The sequence below is a fragment of the Anopheles cruzii genome, chromosome 3 (genome assembly GCF_943734635.1).
Source record: "Anopheles cruzii chromosome 3, idAnoCruzAS_RS32_06, whole genome shotgun sequence".
NCBI lineage: Eukaryota > Metazoa > Arthropoda > Insecta > Diptera > Culicidae > Anopheles > Anopheles cruzii.
Window position 1 is genome coordinate 79652914 of NC_069145.1, and position 18871 is coordinate 79671784.

General features: G+C 50.0%; 1 protein-coding gene across 1 annotated transcript in view; it reads left to right on the plus strand.

Annotated features, from left to right (window-relative positions):
* LOC128271083 (protein O-mannosyl-transferase TMTC2) overlaps window positions 1–18871 on the plus strand; it is a 101196-nt gene that overhangs the window by 53690 nt on the left and 28635 nt on the right. Inside the window, exon 5 of the mRNA XM_053008519.1 lies at window positions 15682–15796. Within this exon, the coding sequence (XP_052864479.1) occupies window positions 15682–15796 (115 nt within the window). The remainder of the gene's footprint in view (window positions 1–15681; window positions 15797–18871) is intronic.

Sequence of the window (18871 nt, forward strand, 5' to 3'; positions counted from 1 at the left end):
GGGTCTTTTTTAGACCCACAAACACACACACACGCGCATTCAAATGGAACCGGAAGCGAAGATAAAATGTTAACACTTTTTTTCTTGGCGGTGCACAGCTCTGGCCATGGTCTCAGCACTAGAGGCGTCTAGGGTTCAGTTCGGCTCCGGAGCAGAAGCGAAGTCATCGTCATTGACATAAGCATTTTACGAGACTTTAAAGTGTTTCGACGAGCGCTCCGCCATATTTATGGCCTTTAACCAGCGTTCGACGGCCGCCGAAGTGGGTTTAAAAAATTTACTGTCATCCACCCGCGGTGGCCCTTGTCAGGACGAGGATAAACAACGAGAACAGACATTCTAGCGCAGTTTACATGGCGAACATAACGTTACATTATGAAACGTGGCCCGAGCCACGTCGCGAGGCGGATTCGATGGACGAAAAACTTCAGAAAGGCTCTCTCTCTCTGTCTCTCTCTCGCGCCGATGGCTGGACGGCATAATGCGATGTAAATGTGAAACATGTAGTACATGTTTCTGCGGGCCAAGTAATAAAGTATCCTTAACGCCCCGCGAATGCGCTGAATGGCTGAAAATTTAATTCAGAACCGAGGAACATTGACCGCGTTCGGCACGGCTGTTCTCAGCTGCAGCTCAGGAAGATTTGTTTTTCCATTTCGAACTGTAATTCTCTGAAATTCATCAAAACGGAGTAATGTGTGGCCTTGTTCCTCGCCCGATGGAGACGCATGGTGCCTTTCAGCGTCCCCGGAGCGCACAGCATGAGGCACGGCGGGTTATTTATGAATTTCCTGCTCTGACGCCTCGATAACCGCCGTGAAATGGCCATAACACAGAGGGGGCATAATCCGTGCATTGGCACTCCGTAAATCAGATTTTAAAGCCGAGTGCTTCGCACTTTGAGGCACCAAACAACAACATCTTGAAAGGTTCACATGCTCAAGGACTTAAAGTCCCACTTTAAGCTCGTCATTTACATAACCCATTATCGACAGACCGACCAATGGACGTATTTATTCGGCTTGCTTCAATCTTTGCTTTGCGAAAGATGGAGTCTCTGCCCCGGGCAGCTCTAATTGATTAATCAACCACCAGGCCCTCGAAGGACGAGTTGCTGTGACCTCGTTGAAGGCGCATTTTCACCCAGCGCAGAGTAACAAGTATCGGAGCGTCGGAGCGTCGGAACGGAAGGCAGTGGAAAAAAATATGATAAATTGCAGGCTGACCGGTGGAGTGGCCAGCACGCTACTGATAAACGACTCCTCGAGGTTTCTTTTGACGGTCAGAAATGATTCTATTCCGGCGGAGAAAATTTACTTCTGGCCAAGTTACTGGCTTTCCCGACGCTGCTGGTCGGACCATTCGGATGGATTGCATAAACCATGATACGTTTCAGTTTTCTTGTCAGCTTCAGGCTTCTGGCTCTCTGGTATTAATATTGGTCCATTATGAGGCAACGGGGCGCGAAATTTTTGCAGAACAGAATCGAATCGACCCAGGGAAGGTATCTTAAAGCTAAGCCACATCCAACTTGACGCGCTGACGAACGCCAACCGGTAATAAATCCTGTGAGAGGGTAAACTTTTCGTTCAAATAAAGTCGCTCGACGTGACAGAACACCGTCAGTACTCCGGATCCTTACTCCGGTTCCCCAGTAACGAGCGCACGACTGAAAGTAATGCCACCTAACTAAAACTCACTTTCACCGGTGGCACAATGGCACCGTATTCCGTGATTTAATGCCATGCCCCGGGTTGGTAGTTGTCAGACGAATGGGGATCATAACCGGAGGATGCGGCCCTCAGACATGAGTGCCGCCGCCGTCCGGCGACCAATACGGCGAGACGCGGTTGACGGTTGGGTCCTCAAGAACTCGTCTCGCACGGGACACCTGAAGTCACGCGGATGTCACTCTCCGTTACGGACCATCTGTCTTGCAGTGCGCGCTCCAGCAGTGCGGTGACAAGCGCCGTTTTGACAGCGGGTCCAACTCTTGAAACCGTCGTTACCGTGCGTTGCGGTAAACGATGTGGATGAAGTGGGTCGAACGCATCCCCTCCGGCCATCGACGGCGCAACAGCGCTTCGCCAGGGCTCCGCAGGACAGAAAATCAATTAACAGCATGGTCGCAAATAGACACGCGAATGCCCGGGCCTGGCCATGTCATGACCGACCATCGACGGCCGGTCCGGGAACCGTGCCAAGTGTGTAGCGCCGCTGCATGACAGCAGGACGCAGCTCGTCAACATTGTCATCGTTTGTAAAATCGGTCCCGAGCCGAGATTTCCATCGGAGAAGTTCTTCCGCATTGTCCGTCCGGGAGGATAAGATAAAAAGTGGAGTCCCCTTCCGGCTTGCTACGCCTCGTTGAGTGATGTATTTGACAGTTTATGCGCTTGTCGGTTGCGGGGTCAGATCGCATGTCAGACACTGAACCACACCGGACACCGGGCGGACGACAAGCATCGACTTGATGACCATTTTATCCGTCGCCCGGACCGGACCGGACCGATGCGTAATAAAATTGTGTTATTACTACTTCACCGTGGTCGGCTAGCTCGCCCTTCGTGCGGTTTGTAGTTTTAACGCTCAACCGGACGCTGTTTGATTTAGTCTAACCGGAGCCAGCATCTCATCGTCAACCCGGCGGCACATTATCATAAGTTAAATTTGTGGCCCGGATGGTGCACTGCTCATCACCGTGTGGTGCCGACCTCGAGTGCTTACCACTCTGCGTGTTAATGAAAAATTCATCTCCCATCCGGTCCGGCTTTATGAAGCTGAGGAAGAAAACTTGAGCACAAGAAGGACACCGTTCTCGGTGAGCGGTTTTGGCTCTGTCAGGCGGATTTATTGCGTCTTAAGGCGGTGCTATTTTCGTGCACCTGGCGAAGCTGAGAACCACGTCTAGAACGAGACTTGCGAACGCGCCTGGATCTTCGACGCTCCACTCGAGCTAGGGGGAATCACATTTTTCCAGTCAATGTACTTTCAATATCATAATCCACTTCAGCCGTAAATGTGCCACCGAAATGGCGTTCGCGCAAGATTGGAGGATGCGAACCGATAAGGAGATTTTATCCGGCCACCGAAAATCGGTACACGAATCGAAGCAGCCTTCTCGTCGACGAAGGTAGAAGGTAGCATCGACTCAGTGCACAAGGAGAGTCACCCCAGCCCACGGTGCTGCACACTCTTCGCCTGATATATGTTCGTTGCCTTGGCAACAACGAGGAATGCGAACGGGGTTTGTGCTAAAGATGCTTAGCAGCCATTTTGGTGATGATGTTGGCTAAACTACTCCATCAAAATCGAGTGCAGCAAGGGTAAAGTAAAATATTCGTCGTGTGTATTCGACATGATTAATTTAAAGTTTCTTATCTCACCTCAGATAGAGAATAATATTTTTAAGGCTAATGCAGATGCAGCTTCGTTCTGTGGTAAGGCAAGGTATTGCTCCGCTTTCAACGCCAACCATCCAATGGATTGACCCAGGAACCCATTCCGAGAAATACTCCTGGGGTCTGGGGGACCGATTTTCCTCGGAGGCCGATCGATTCGGTTAGGTAACGAAGCGTTGCCATTAAAGAAGGAGCGCACGGGAGAGCCACAAAGCTGGTCATGTGTAACTAACAGCCAACTATGCCGCAGTGCCGCCGCATGGGGCGACTTCGATTTCCATCGGCGCGCCAATGTTGGCACACACACATACGCACACACACCTGCCCGTCGATCCCTGAGCAGGAAGCGACCCACCGAAGGTCGAAATTTAGCGCCAAAGTTGCAGTGCGCCGGCGGTGGTGTCAGTCGAAGCCACCCTTACACTCCCTGTTTGTGGTTTTTCCCGACGACCCAGCCCTCCTTCTCTGCATATCCTTAACCTGACCCACTGAGCCCGGTGAGAGAAGTCGTCGATGGGGCGGCGGTAGCATAGGTGGCAGTTTGGCGGTTGACTGGTGGTTCCTTTTTTGTGGTAGGCAGACACACACACACTGACCGACCGACCGACCGACCTTGGTGTGTGTCGGGGGACGGCTTTTATTAGTTTATCGACGGTGGATGAGCTCATTTGAATTTTATCGGAATCGTTTTGCCTCACTGTGGTCGCTGGTTCGGAGAAGAAAAATGCTCGAAACCACCCTCGCGTAAGTGGGGTGGTGGTGGTGGTTCCCAGAACAACGTGCGTCGTTCCGTTGCTAGGGCAAGGAACTATCACGGCGGGGCAAGCAAAAATTCGAACGATTGCAGGTACGTGGAGCAGCGTGGAAAACAACTTTCCGGAGACCGCCACACCGGAATTGGGTGGATGGGCAAAATTTTAAGCTCGATTAGCAGCAGTGCGGGACCGGGACCGATTAGGGTAGGGCTCCATCCATAGCGGGATTAGTAGCGTAAGTGAGCAGATTATCATTCTATTAGTCGATTTTTCGGCCCCCGTTCGGCTGGTCAGTTCTCGAGTGCAGCACCACTTGGCCACGGTCGAAGTAAGGCATTGATCGCCATCGTTTGCCGTTCCCGACGGTCCCGGGAAGCTTCCCGCGGGTCTCTCTCTCTGTCTCTGGAGTGTTTATCGAGCTCGAATCGATCGAACCGGAACAGGAAACTCCGGGCAACCGTACGGCAATAAATATTACGATCCCACCGGTATCGATTGTAGGTTGGAAGGAAAACCGATTTTTCACGAAATGGAGCCATCGGGTCCGGGGAGGATTTTTCGTTCAAATACTTTTTTCAGTTGCACAAAACGGCCAACCATTTGGGAGAAAACTTTCCGCGTGTTTGGTGCATCTTGGTGCACGTTACGTTTGGTTGATTTTTTCAGCATATAAAGTCGGAAACTACGAAACTTATCGCCTCTTCGTACTAAAAGTTTGCATCAAAACTCCATTGTACGATAAAATGTAAAGTTCTTCATTTTTTCACGAAAGATGTTTATGTATTTGACACAAAATGTGTATCTTTATTCGATGGCTTCGGCTGGTGTTGTCATTTTTGACGTTCGGCCTTCGAAGGTCGCACAAGGATCATACATAGCAAGCGACGCATGCAATTGTAACAAAATCCACAACCACAAGCTAGAAATCATACATTGGCGAAGAGCTTTGGCGTTGTATAACACACACATACATACATACAGAAATCTATTCGAATGCTGAACGGGTACGGAGTGCCGTTACGAAAAAAGGGCCATGTTATCCCGTTCATGGAACCCATAATCTCATACTAATGAGGCTAAGCCACAAGGACGAGTACATACGTTATCGTCCGCACACCGTATCGCCATTCAGCGTGCAAGTAGAACCAATCGATGAAACCGCAGCCCGTGGCCGCCGCAGCCAGCCGATCTTCAGGCGGGCAGCTGACCGGGATCTCTCGCTCGCCCATTAAAACGTAATCACCTGCTTTCTGCCGGAAATAATCCTCCCTTCATTCACCGATCGATTATTAATAAACTTCCATCAAGTGCCGCACATTGGAGGGGTGGGGGGGCGGACAACCTCCCGCCGAGCGCTCATTAGCGGTAGAGTGGTGCCAATTGATTAAAGGCCCAAATGGTCTAAATCAAAATCATTTACTGGGGCCAATAGAGCCCACGTGGACCACGAAAGCGCGTTAGAAGACTTTCCGTCGAGGCGTTTCTTTTGGCTTACGAATGGCCAAAACCGCGCAGTGAGTGAACCCACTAAAGTCGCCAGGTAAACAAGCCACTACACTGCACTAGCTTATTTACCAGCTTCTCGTATTAAGCTACCCCGAGTTTCGCGTCTCTCGCACGTCCAGGAAAACTTTCCCAAACCCAACAGTGCCTTCGAGAAATGGCCATCCAAGCTCTGGCCATCGTGCAACCCAATTTTCCTCACTGCCATATCCGGATTTATTTCAGCAATTTACACTTCCACCCATCCGCCCCGGTGTTCCGGCGAGCTGGGCATCTGTGCCAGAATCCGTCGCGTGTTGTTTTTTTTTGCTCCTGCTTTTCCCTTTACGCTGGCCGGAAATTGTGGACTCAGTTTTCGACCAAAATCCTTCCGGCACGAGCCCGAAACGTTGCCATCACGCCGTGGCGCTGTAACCGAGCCCCGAGGACACACGCGACACGCGGCAGCACTTCGGAAATGAAGATATTTATCTACCCTGCGCAGCCGAACCCTCCAGCCCGTTCCTTGTTCCCCCGCGGCCAGTTGGCGCACAATATTGGGATTCCAGATTTTGCTGGCCAGAATTATCAGAACGTTCGCAACCTGCCCCGGCAACGGACGGCGAAAAGTTTACTCCGAAAATGGCGCCAACAGCAAATAGAGCGAGTCCACTTCACGGAGCGGCCGCCCCGAAGCCGCCTCGTGCTCGTGTATTTGCGATGCCGGAAATTTGTTACTACCCTAGCTATCTCACTCGCTTTCCTTCATTTCCGTTCGTCCGGGGTTTTTTTTTTGTGCTTCTGCAGGTTGCCCTTTCGCACGGGGTGCACGCTTTTGGCCCCACCCACCAGCCTCGTGTGCGGCACCCCTTTTTGAGCGATTCTCTCTCTCTCGGGCAAGTCGGGAACTCTGGGGGGTTCACTAAAAACAACCATTTTATTTGTTTGAAAAAAGTTTAAAACCCTAGGTATTAGCATCTCTGGTTTCCGGAGAGGAACTTCGATTATGGCGAGTTACACAATCGAAAATGCCTAAATAGAATTTTGCTTAAAACATTACGGAAGTGAAGTTTGCTCAAATGTGAGGAACAATTTAGGAATGGTTCGCCATTTTTGCCGCCTTATTCGAAGCCCCAAGCAAATGGGCTACCGGAGTAGCCCAATTTAGCCCAGCTCGTTAGTCGGCGCCTACTAAGCTCTCAGTAGTAGTACAGCTCGGAGCTGCAAGTCGAGGAAGTCGAGGTGTGAAAATAATGTCTGATCAAAGTTGCCTCATTTCACCGTCGGAAAACATGCAAAGGCTTCACGGCGGCGGCGGCGGCGGCGGTGGCGGCGGCGGCCGAAAGAGGGCGAAACGAAAAAAGGCCCACCTTTCCCAGGTCCGGCTGAATCAAGGCAATGTAATCAGGAAACGAGGAAAATTTTCGCACCCGCTTGGTGCGCCGCCACCTCCCGCATTAGCTCGATTAGCTGTATCGTGTGGTTCAGAAGCGTCCTGGGTCCGGTGTTTGTTTGGACCTCTCCGATGGTCCCACAAGCAGCCGGTCCTATTCGAGCGTCAGGAGGATGGCAAAAGTTATTCGTTCTTCGCCACGGCCCCGAGTAGTCTGTCGGGGGGCTCCGCAAACATATCGGACGTTATATTTTCCTTTTTCGGCAGCAGCGGCCTTCAACGAAGCACTTTCAACTGAACCCTGTGTGTGTGTGTCGGTAATTCTTCACCGATGAGGTTTCCCGCACGGAACGGAGGACCACCACAGTCAGTGTTGGCCGTTGCCTTGACCACTTAGTTTTGGTTCCAGAGGCTTCCGACCGGTCGGGGCTGTTGTGCGGAAAAAGCATCACCCGAGATTAGGATCATGGAGTTTTACTTCTGTATTTTTTATTCTCCAGTTTTCTCCGAAGGACACGAAATTCTGATCAGTCTGTGTGTGTGTGTGTGTGTGATAGAGGTTTTACTAAATAAAGTCCACCGGGAGTGACAACCCGAAAAAAGAGGTTTCACTGTACGGTTTCCTTCCGTAACCCGATGCCCTTTGGACGTGCGAAACTTTTAAGGACTTCGTTGAGCCCCTCGAAACCTATTTGATGTCCCCCGACCCGACCGTGGGTATGTGTGCGTCAATCTATCCCACGTTTTCGGCTTTCGGAAAATATGTTGGAACACAACCGAACCGCATATAATCCTGACTGCCTTGAGGCAGCTCCAGCTCCTGCCACCACAAAAAAAACGATTATCATCAACATGGAGGTAAAAATAAGATTACACGTTCACAGTTTTGCCTTTCTCCACGGACACCCGGACGCCCGGAGTTGCCGGAACTGTTTTTCAATGTTTCCCTCCAAACTCTAAACCCATTTCACACTCCGGTGTGCTGCCCGGAGGGCGCGCCGTCCGGATACCTTCACTGGGATTGGCAAACTTTTTCCTAACGCCTGATGATGTCCTTGCGGCCAGCAAAACACTGCAGTCGCAGAGCGGCCGGAGGTAGCTATCTTTCCACAGCCCAGGTCCCGAGACCCCCCCGGGGCTATCGAACTCGTCTGAAAATTATCTCATCCGCTTTCGCGCCCGTCCGGTCACCACCCGAGCGAAAGTTTTCCACTGCGGCGGGTTGCGGTAGGCCGAAGTTCCTCCCGTTTTTTTTCTTTCTTTTTTGGTGTCCGAGTGCGAAACGGTTGCTGCTCCATTTTGTTTCGTCCGTACAGTCCCCCCCCCGGCGGGGACCCTGGGGGCCCGGGCTGAGGAGCTGTCAATGACGTTGTCAGACAAGCGAGCCAATGGGTCGCCATTGGCCACCCCTCCAGCCAGCCAGCCCGCCAGCCAGCCCGCCAGCCAGCTCGCCAGCGGCCAACCCGTCCCGGGTGGAGTATATTATCAATGATATAGTGAGTTTTTTATGACCATAAACCGCCCTTCGAGAGGGGGAAAGGATTCACGACCCGCTGCTGCAAACTGTGGCCCGAAGATGGGACCCGGAAAAGTAGAAAAGTAAACGGCGGCGGTAGTGGCGGTGCCAAACGAACCAATCTACTGGCGGGCCCAGCGTGGGAAAAGGTAGTTAATAATTTATGGTTATAAACTTGTCGGAATTATTATGAGCGAATGTCGTGGAATGATTTATGAGGGTAGTTATCGGCTGGTGCCGGCTTTTTTACGCTTACTACGCCGTTTTTTCTTCGACCCCCCCACTTTTCCGGGCATGGGCCATTTTCTCGAAGCTTTTCCGGTGCTTTTGGGAGGTGAGATTTAGGTATTTAGCTTCCCCTGACCGGGGCTTTGATGGACGTTTCTACCACTATCTACCGTGAGCCGGAACGATTCCGGTGATGGTGGCGTTCAGGCCGCGTAACTTCCGACGATAGTTTGGCACACAGTTACGTCGAGACGATGGGGCTTTGAGACCGTTTATGGAACGTTTTTCCGAATCAAACGATTCGCTTATGATTTAACAAGCCGATTGTGTGCAGTGAACACCGACGAGTGCGTAGCGAAGTCAGTAATTTATACAGATTCTGTTCGAGTGACTCCATCGGGAAGATCCGATACACGAAGAGCTCCCGCGCTGGCCCCATTAGCGTGTCTGTGTCTTCAAATATAATCAAATATTCAAACAAAGCGGCCCAATTTATTCGTGCGAAATGAAAAATGAACATTTTTCACACAAAATATTCACTTTTGCGCGATACAAATCGACGCTGACAGCTGGGACAACACCGCCAGCAGGCGGCCAACAACCCATCGCCCAACAAGCAGAGCCTCATTAGCATTGATCAAAATTGGTGCTCCCGGAACATCTGGCGAGTACGTGAAGCTGTGGAGGAAGAAGAAGACGGAGCAAAACAGAACCCACTCCCAGCTCCGGTGTGCTCGGAATTTTTCATCCCGCGGAAATTATCGGTAAATTGAGCGAAAATTCGTCACCCGGTCTTGGGAGAGCAATCCCTAGTTCCCCCGAGGGGTACTCAATAAAGCCGGGGAAAACGGGGACAAGAATAAGATAATCAAATAGCCCAGATGACGCAAGGGCCGGAATGCGCGGCACATGCAGACGACGGGAGTCGACCAAATTTGGTAGGCAAACTGGAAAATTGTATCGAAATTCCGCTTACATCGACAACCAATTATAATCGATAAATTTTGATTAAAGTCAATTTCGCCAATAAAGTCCGCTCCGCCTAGGGTTGGACCCGGGAACCCCGGGAACGAGAATTGGTTGTTGATTGAAGGCCTCCGATGCTTCTGATGATCAGCAATTCAAATGAGGCGCCTCTTCGTCCGTTACAACCTTTTCTCCAACCGACCTGAAGACTAGAAGAAAGATAGAGAGTGAGCAAGAGAGAGAGAGAGAACTGGAGTGACTTCGGAGGTATCTTCGAGAACTGGCATCTTCTTATTGTGGGCACGAAATGGAACGCTTCTCGAAATCGACCGGCCACACGACACACAATTCGCATTCCGATCAAACCTTAAACACCGATAACAAAAATCGAATAAAGCACCCGCAGCCACGATGGTCGGTCTCGGCATCGGTTTGGAATCGGTTGTGGAAAGTGTAGATGAAAAATTCCACCGCTTGCGACAAAGATGGCTTTGGGGCTGTTTGACGTTTTCGGTTGATTTGCGGGTTTTGAATTATGACGCTTCTGTTGCCGGCAAATTCGAAGTTCCATCCAGTGGAACCTATTTCGTCCCTCAGAACGCTGACTGCGTATAGCACCATCGTGAGAAGGGTGCATAAATTTACCCAAAAACCTCGAACGAACCCATGAGTTCCGCCCATAAAAGTTCCCAATCACTGGCCGCCCTTGTTGAAACGGGAAGGAAAAAATTAAACTCCACCAGAAACCATTACCAGTGCTCGGGTGCGAATCCTCGCGAGGCGGCTAACCACGAAGGCAAGTTCGTGATTCGCATAAAATTCTACGGGACTTCTACGGAGCTTCCCCAAACCGACACGAAAACGATCGAAGCGGTGGGTTGTGCGCGCTTAATATTCGCGAAATAAAGCGCTGACCTATTTACGGACAATTAAGAATCAATTTGCAACGGAAATTACTGCCGCTTGTCTACCGGATTGTTTCGGGTTCTAGGCGAACGGAAAATGAATTACCATCGACGGTGGGACCGGCCCCGGAATACTAAACCACGGTCGTGGATCGTGGATCGTGACTGCTGCGTGATGGTCCCGAACGCCGCGCCGCCCGGTGGTTTCATAAATTTTGCTTCCTACACATAAATCGACATACCGTGATTGACGGCAATTCGAGTTCAATCGGTAAGAGTTCTGCTTCTCTGCTAAAGTGCCCCAAAACTTTACCGTTTCAGCTCCGCGCGCACGGAAGATGATTGTCGAACGTCGATAATCGAATCCAAACTTGGTGCGAGGTTCAACAAAGTTGAACAGAGTGTTTCGGACACGGAACGGCGCGCCACATCAGGGAAAGCTAAGGCTTGGTACCGTCTTTACCGGCACGATTTCAATATTGAAATGGGCCAATTTCTATCACCTTCCATGCTGGAAATGGAGCGATCCCGATCGGGGGCTGTAGATTGCATGTGTCTAGTCATTTTTGTTTTTCAAGGGCACGACTACCGTATTATCAGCATTTTTATTAGCTTCGGTTTCCTTTGCCACCGTAATGAGGTTGACCTCGTTGTTCTTTAGTACCGTAACGCCCCAAACCCATCACACATCTGGCAACCCTGCTAGACCCGAACCGGAAGGGGGTACCGCGCGCATCTTACGGTGTCCTGTCGGAGGACTTTATTGAAACGAAAACAAAAAAAGACGTCACAACCGGCAGCATACGACCGGCGACCGACGACCGATATCGATCCGATCCGGAACAAGGTTATCGGCAACCGTCGGTTGCCATTTGTTATCGTTATGCGCATACCTAGTTAATATAAATTTAATTCAATTCACCAGTAAACGTCATTATGGATTCAATTTCATCGGCCGCCCTTCGAAGGACGATAGTTTTGCGTTGCTATCTGCCAACCAGCCTCCGGATCCCTTGGGCTACATGTTGGCAGGCCCTGATGGCGTGTGCGAGGCAGCCTGCCTCAGTAATGAACCTTCTTTCCGATCAGATGTCGAAGTGAACGGGCTGGAATCATATTTTAAATCTATTTTGCCGTTTCCGGGCATCGTTTTAAAGCCCATAAAAAGGTTAGGGAAAAGGTCCTCACGGTGGTCCTCTTCTCTTCGATTGGAGAATATTTTCGCCATATCGACATTTCGATAAGTTTGTTGAGGCTAATTCGTTCAGTACGCTCTCTTTATGTGGTTTCAAAATGCCCTATGTTTTATAACAGTTGCGTATCAACCGCCTACTGGAAGGCGCTGCCCTTTTAAGACTTTCCCTTACTTTTTTCTCAACAACTTCGGACACTCGGGCTATCCCCTCGCGCACGAATGTTTGATAAAGCTTCACTTCAAGTTGCGTCCCAAAGTTTGTCAACCGGAAAAACGGACTCGAGCTTTGTGCTCGGCCAACCGTGGACCGACCATAACGAAAGGACCGTCGGCCAGGACAGTGGCAAGTCTTTGCCACTCGGGAGCGAAAGTCCTTTCGCTTTAATTGCTCACTCAACGTCACCGGGCAGAGCTTACAGTTTTCTTTTGGTTCCTTTCGGAAGCCAAAGAAATTAATTTCGATGGCAAAATTTGCTGCCAGCACACTCCGTCTTGAGGTATTTTGTTATTATGTTTTTCTTTCGTTTATTACTTTCCTTTCGGTCCCACTGACACTGGCTGGCCGAATGTGTTTTTTTGCTGCCAACAGGTACCGTTAGGGCCCCCTTCAGCTTTCTCTATATTCACCCACCAATTAATGGCCTGCAAGAGGGAGACGGCAAAGCAATCTCGGAAGCCTCGCGGATCCTGACCACTCCACTGGGGGAAACTATATATTTTTGAAAAGTTCGCAAGGTCGGCCCTTTCGAAAGAGAACCCCCTTCGCTCGCAGTAATGCAACGAGCGGCCGAGCCACACCAGGGGCTCGGCTGGCAAAACAGCTGGAAAAGAAATTAAAACTTTACCGGCGGTCCCATTAAAATTGGATGCCCTCGAATGGAAACGATCCTGAACTTTTCTACTTTGAATTCTTTCGTTCACATTTTTCGCTTCTTCTTACGAAGGAACTGGAAATGTTTGCCACACCAAATGCAACGGCATTCATTCGAGTTTTTTTTAACCAAAACTAAGTTAAGGCAAACGCCTCAACGGCGGAATGCTTTGGCCAAAAGTAACCGAGCCTTTTGTGGTCTGCTCAGTGGGCCATCGTAATTTGTCGTGTTCCGCTCGGTCCTTCCAGGAAGCGAACAAGCGGGTTTTAAATCGAGAGTAGGGTGACAAAAGGATACCTTTAAGAGTCGTGCCATTTCGGTACGACTTAAATCGAACCGTTCGCGAGTCTAAAAATGGATTTAATTAACTTAACGTACAAATTTTGCCCGATCGAACGAACACGAAGGGACGCCGCCGTGATCAGGCTTAGGGGTTCAAAGGTCGACGTTGCGGGATTACGATGAACTCGTAATAAATTTGTTGATTTAATGAAGTACCCGGTCCCACCGTGGTGGTGTAAAGTAAATGATCCTCAAGCGAAAAAGGGAGCCCGGTAGGACTCCGGTGAACCCCGAAGTTCCTGGGGAAATAAAGTTTTCTAAATTATCAAACTAGACCCCTTTGCCGAAGCCCCGTGGAAAAGGGTATGTGATGAAAATTTGTTAAAAACGACCTGCGAAAGGATCGGCGACCGTTTCGGCCGTCCTTTCTCAACCCAGGTAACCAGGCTCTGGTGTGAAGCTGGTTGCGGTTGTGAGCATAGAAAAAGAAAAACACTGAAACTGTACATTCATATTTCAGCATTTGTTTGGTACATTTTAATTGATTTTGATCGTTCGAACCGGCCAAAAGGGTGCACCGGCAACCCATTTCATTACGAGATCGACACCGAACCCTTGTTCGGGTCCGCTTTCGCTCAATCCGGACCGGCGGCCAGGGGGCCGGTGTGTAAGCCTTATTTATGGACTTCTTCATCCCGGTCCCTGACCGGGCACACCTTTAAACGGATCCCGCTGCCGGAGTTCATCTCTTTTCAATCAGCATAAATTTTCGCACCAATCGCACCGAGCGCCGGCCTCATATGCAGAGCGCGGCAATCGGCCCCAATCTTTAAACGGCTTCAGCGATGAGTGGCATAGGCCAAGCCAGCGAAAATGAAGGTGAACCCATCGCTCGCATCGCTTGTGGAAAATGCCTTCCTTTACCGGGCGCAATTGTGATGACTGTGTACAACTTTCCGTCGCACCTTCGGCCGACGCCGCGGCTACTGTTTTACTACGCCATTCGACGCTTTTATGCTAAACAACGCCTTTTCGCCACCCGACACCCGCCATCATCCGGCTTCATCCGGCCCTTATCGTTAGGCGAAGAGATTTTGCTTACAAGACACGATTTCCACGGCACCCGGAGACTTTCCACCGCCACCAGGCTCGGAGGTGGAAACGAAAGGTGCCAACCAAATCACCGTGTGCACCGTTATTTACTGTAGCGGCGGCCCCCGGGTAATTTATGGCCCCGGTCTTTAGGTCGACGTACGTACGGAGTAAACCATCGTTTCGAGCTGCCGTAGTTTCTGATTTCGCTTTTTCTTCCCGTTTGATGTACTTTTTTGCTGACAGCGAAAATGTAAGCTGCACAAAACGAGACGAGCACGGGATGGAAAATTGTGAGTTCGTAGCGTACACTGGCCTGCGGAAGGTTCGAAAGGAGTGTTATGATTCACAGAGTTTAGAGGCATTCAGCAGGTGGCAAGTTAATGCTAATCTTGGCCGTGATTTAGTTATTAATTTGAGAAAACCCGAGACAGCAAAATAGTAAAACTTTTCAACTGCAATCAGTATTTCAGATACGTCTTCGGCCCGCATGCTCCAAATACCAAAGTAGTCTTTTCTTGCCCTATGGTTACTATGATACTACGATTCAAGCCCGTTTTCAGTTTTTATTTCATTACTGACTTCAAGCGCAAGGTTCGCAAGGCAAAGCAAAGTAGTTGACAGGTTCTCGTCAACCTTCGTCACGGCCAATTGACATTTCTTAACCTTTTGCTTGTCAGAAAGTTCGAACAATGGGCACTTTAACTACAATAAGGTTCTAAAATTCTGGGCGTTTTTCCAACCAAAAGAAAGCGTTAGAAATGAGTTCCATGCATCCCGTTTGATTGCGGTCCGACGGCACACATAAGCAACCTTATCTGAAGTGTTTTATTTCTGCGAGCCAAAAACAAAAATAATGTCTCAAATGACCATCCGAAGGCGAAAGATGCGAAGAAAATGTCTCTATTCGCCATAATTTGCGTAAAAGCAATCTTAAAACTGAACCAACCAAGTGAGCAGTAAGCAACTGTCAATCATAAGGCCTGCCTCTGGTCACTAATGGCGAGAAAAGGTAACACCAACGTCCTCAACCGGCATATCCGTCGCTTATAAACATGATGCATTAATTCTTTGACAGTTTGCGAGTATTCTGTGCGAACAAAAAAATGGACATCAAGCCATTTCGCACGGTTGCTGTTTTCTACGGATCGTTCCATTTGTTATGGTCGGTGGACATTATGCCAGAGGCCACAAAAAAACGACGTGAAGGAGTCGAGGAAGTAAAACGTGTTCTCTGGACCAGGACCTATTACCTGGACCGCGAGAATGATGAAAGTAATGGTAATTTTTGCTAATGCCTTGCGCGGCCAAAAGGGCAGGTTCGGTGTTTTTTGCTGCCCGGCAGTGATAATTTCCCTAATTGCAATGTTATTAACACCATTCGTTCGCCGGCGGCGGTTTCGTGAACGGTCCCCGAAATGGGGTCCTTGCTTTTCCGGTTGCCTTCGTCCACGGACGCCTTCCGAATATTAACGGCCGCCGACGATTTGCTGTCGTTAATGAGTCAAGTTGTGTTCCCGATAAAAATCGTTTCTGTTTTCTTTCTCTCCGTTTCGTTCTATGCTGCTGCTGCTGTCGCTGTAATCCTGCTCAGCCCTCGGAAATTTAGGAAGTGTCCTTAGTGCGCAGGGTCGCTATCAGGAGGCCAAGGAGGTCCTGAAGGCAGCGCTCAGCTATCGCCCCAACATGGCGGATGTACATTATAATCTGTAAGTATGCAACTTATTGTACTTATCTTAAGCCATTCTGTTTCTGATATCGGCCATGATTTAAAGCTAGTTCAGCGGGGCGTCTTCATGAAGTACGCGCATAAGCCAAGCCGTCCGCAACGGCAGATCATTCGTCTTCAACCGAAAGCGGTTCGATGAAAACGTGTCGGCAGGTCGAGTTTTGCCTTTGGCCCCAGAATCCTTCGGGCTCATATATTTCCATTTGAATGTCTCTCGGCCAACCCTCGGCGCTCCCCGGCGTATAATGGGCAAGATTTTCGCAAAAACAAACCCCCCGGAGTAAGGTTTATACTGTTTTTTGTTTGCTCCCGAGTATTAGCCATGGGGAGCCAAAAAGGAACCGGGTATAATCTATCAATTGAAATGCTAAACTCAATAAGATAACCTCTTCATAATGTCACTTTATTTCCGTGGGTTTCGAGAGCGCCAAACGAACGGCCGAACGACGGATGGGTTCTGGAGAGTGGGGCAAAAAAGGTCAGGAGAGCGCGCGGGACACTGTCGTGTTGTCCAACTTGCTGCTGCCAGTCCGCACGGGCCCGGATCTGGACCGGAATCCGGCAAACCGTCGACCGGAAGGATGGGGCGGGAAATCAGCAACCACCAGCCTGAGACCGATCAATATAAATAAGGAAAATCGGAAAGGAAACGAATGCTATCTGACACCCGGCGGTGGCCCTCCGGTGGTGGCCGTGGGTTTTGGCATCTGAATACACGGAAAGACGGCAAACGTCAGCCAACCGAAGGAAGATAAAAGACCCGATCAATATTCCCTACGACCCCGGAAGGAACCGTTCGTTCTGTGGACCCTGCCCCCGGTTGGAGTGACGCGCTGTCTCAAGCCTATAAATTTTCCTTTATTTATTAGTATAGCATCGGATACCTCCGCCGGAGACTACCCAGCATTAAGCGAACTTTCTTCACGCTGAACTCAGTATCCGTCTCAGTGCCGTTGGCTTTGGTGCTTTTTCTTACCGATACGCCAAAGACCAAAGAGCTGCCGTCGCCATTCAGTGAACCGTTTCCAATCGACAACACTTCTTCTGCTTTTTATCATGCCCCGCTTCGCCTTCGGCCGAAGGGTCTGTAGTAAGAGAAAAAGGAGAAAAAACGAAAGAAACCGGCATCCGTTTCACCGGAACCCGGAAGCTGGGACCAGGAAACCAAACGATAAACTAACGAATCAAGAATCTCGGGCACTTCTGGTCGGCGCTAGCCAATCTCACGTCCTGCGCTGTGTGGTGGCCCAAAATCGGAGTTCAATTGATTGAAAATCCTACTTCAAAGCCGTCCGTAAGGTACAGATTAGCGGACCGAAACTCATTTCATCATCGTGTCGCGGGTGGCGTTTATTGAAACCGCAACCACTTCCACGAAACTTCCTACTGCTGGGGATTCTGGGCCCCAGCTATTCGGCCCATCGGACGCTTTTGCTGTGGTTTAAATTCCAGAATATGACACCCGGGTTTGAGTTCAGGAGTGCTTTGAAGAGGCATGCCTTCGGTGGCATTAAAGAGTTGTGTCCAAGAAGTATTAGCCCTGCGGGCTAATCCCAAAGGGCCAAAACTTTGCTTCGCCGGAAGCAGCTATTTGAAGATTGTTGCTAAACTCTCGTGGTCGCTCCTCTACCTCGCAATTCCCACCGTCACCGAGAGACGTTTTAATTCACCACGAAACAAAACCCCGCTGATGGCACTACTAAGAGCTGTGCCACCGGAGTGCGGGGTGAGGCGAAGTTCGCGGGCGTTCCATCACGGAGTGAGTGGATAGCCCCTGGACACACCCGGGATGGATGGATGGGGTCCCGACCCATTTACGATGCTGGCAACGTGCGCACCGACAGCAGCAACACCGTAGGGCCCGACCAGATCGCCGGATTCCGGAAGCTGTCGACATTGAATGGGACAAACCGTTGACAGCTTTATCGTGTCCGAGCCCGGGTTCGCCCGGGCGATGGTGCCTCCGGAGGCCATTGTCGAGGGTGCTATGCTTCCGAAGCTCGAGAAAGAAACAAAACACACAGATAAATAACCGCAAAAATATATATTCGGTGCCGAAAGGCGAAAGATAAATAGGTCCCTCTCCCTATGCTGGAGGGGTGGAGTGTTTTGGGTCGCTCTTCCGGGTTTTTTTCGTCTTCTTCGGGTGCTTTTTGAGCAACAGTCCGATTTAATATTCCAGGATATTAAAGTCCCAACATTGGGCCCTTCCAGAGTTTTCAGAGTGACGTACAACTTTATTTAGATGCCGCAGAAACAAGGCAACAGTCACATGTTGACCTTCAATTCAAGCGTAGTAGGCTAGTGCAACTTTTCAAACCGAAGTATTGGTTTATAATGAACCATAATAAACCAGCGTAAGGGTCATTCTATATTTTCCAAAACACATCGTGACACCAATCGTGTCGTCCATCGATTAGCACGGTTCGACAAACTGCTGCTCATAATCGCCAATTTGTATGTTTTTAATTAACCCATCCTTCGAACTCTGAATCCATTCCCTCCGGTCTAAACGAGCGACAGAAAAGATAGAAAGAGCGAGAACGAAAATATTGTCACCAATCATCGCCCCACATCCGGCAAGATATAATAAGCTTCTGCTCTGCCAGGACGCAAAAATGGTAGATCCCAATGCTTCCGGTTTCGATTCGCTCGACCGGAGAAGTGGCAGAACTCCTCTTTTGGCCGGCGATCCAAATGGACGGGCGTTCAGGCCTGGCTTAATTGATTTCCTACGCCGGAAAGATCTCTCGCCGGGCCGTAGGTATTCTGCGAAGCATCCCCGAAGCACGGTCCATCGGCAACCCCGGGCAACCCCGTTCCTCAAACGTAAGCCGAATATAATAAGCAATCAAGTGGCAACCATTGCCTTCAACGGCAGCAGCAGCAGCAGCAAACGCCATCAGTATCATCCCCGGTGCCAGTGCTGTGGGATTGGTCAATACGACTAACCCAGGTTCTCGGTACCACTCCTCGTGTAATGGAGTTGGACAGTTTTGACAGAATGCCAAGTAGCTTGAGTCCGATCGAGAGGAACCGATGCGAGATGCCATCG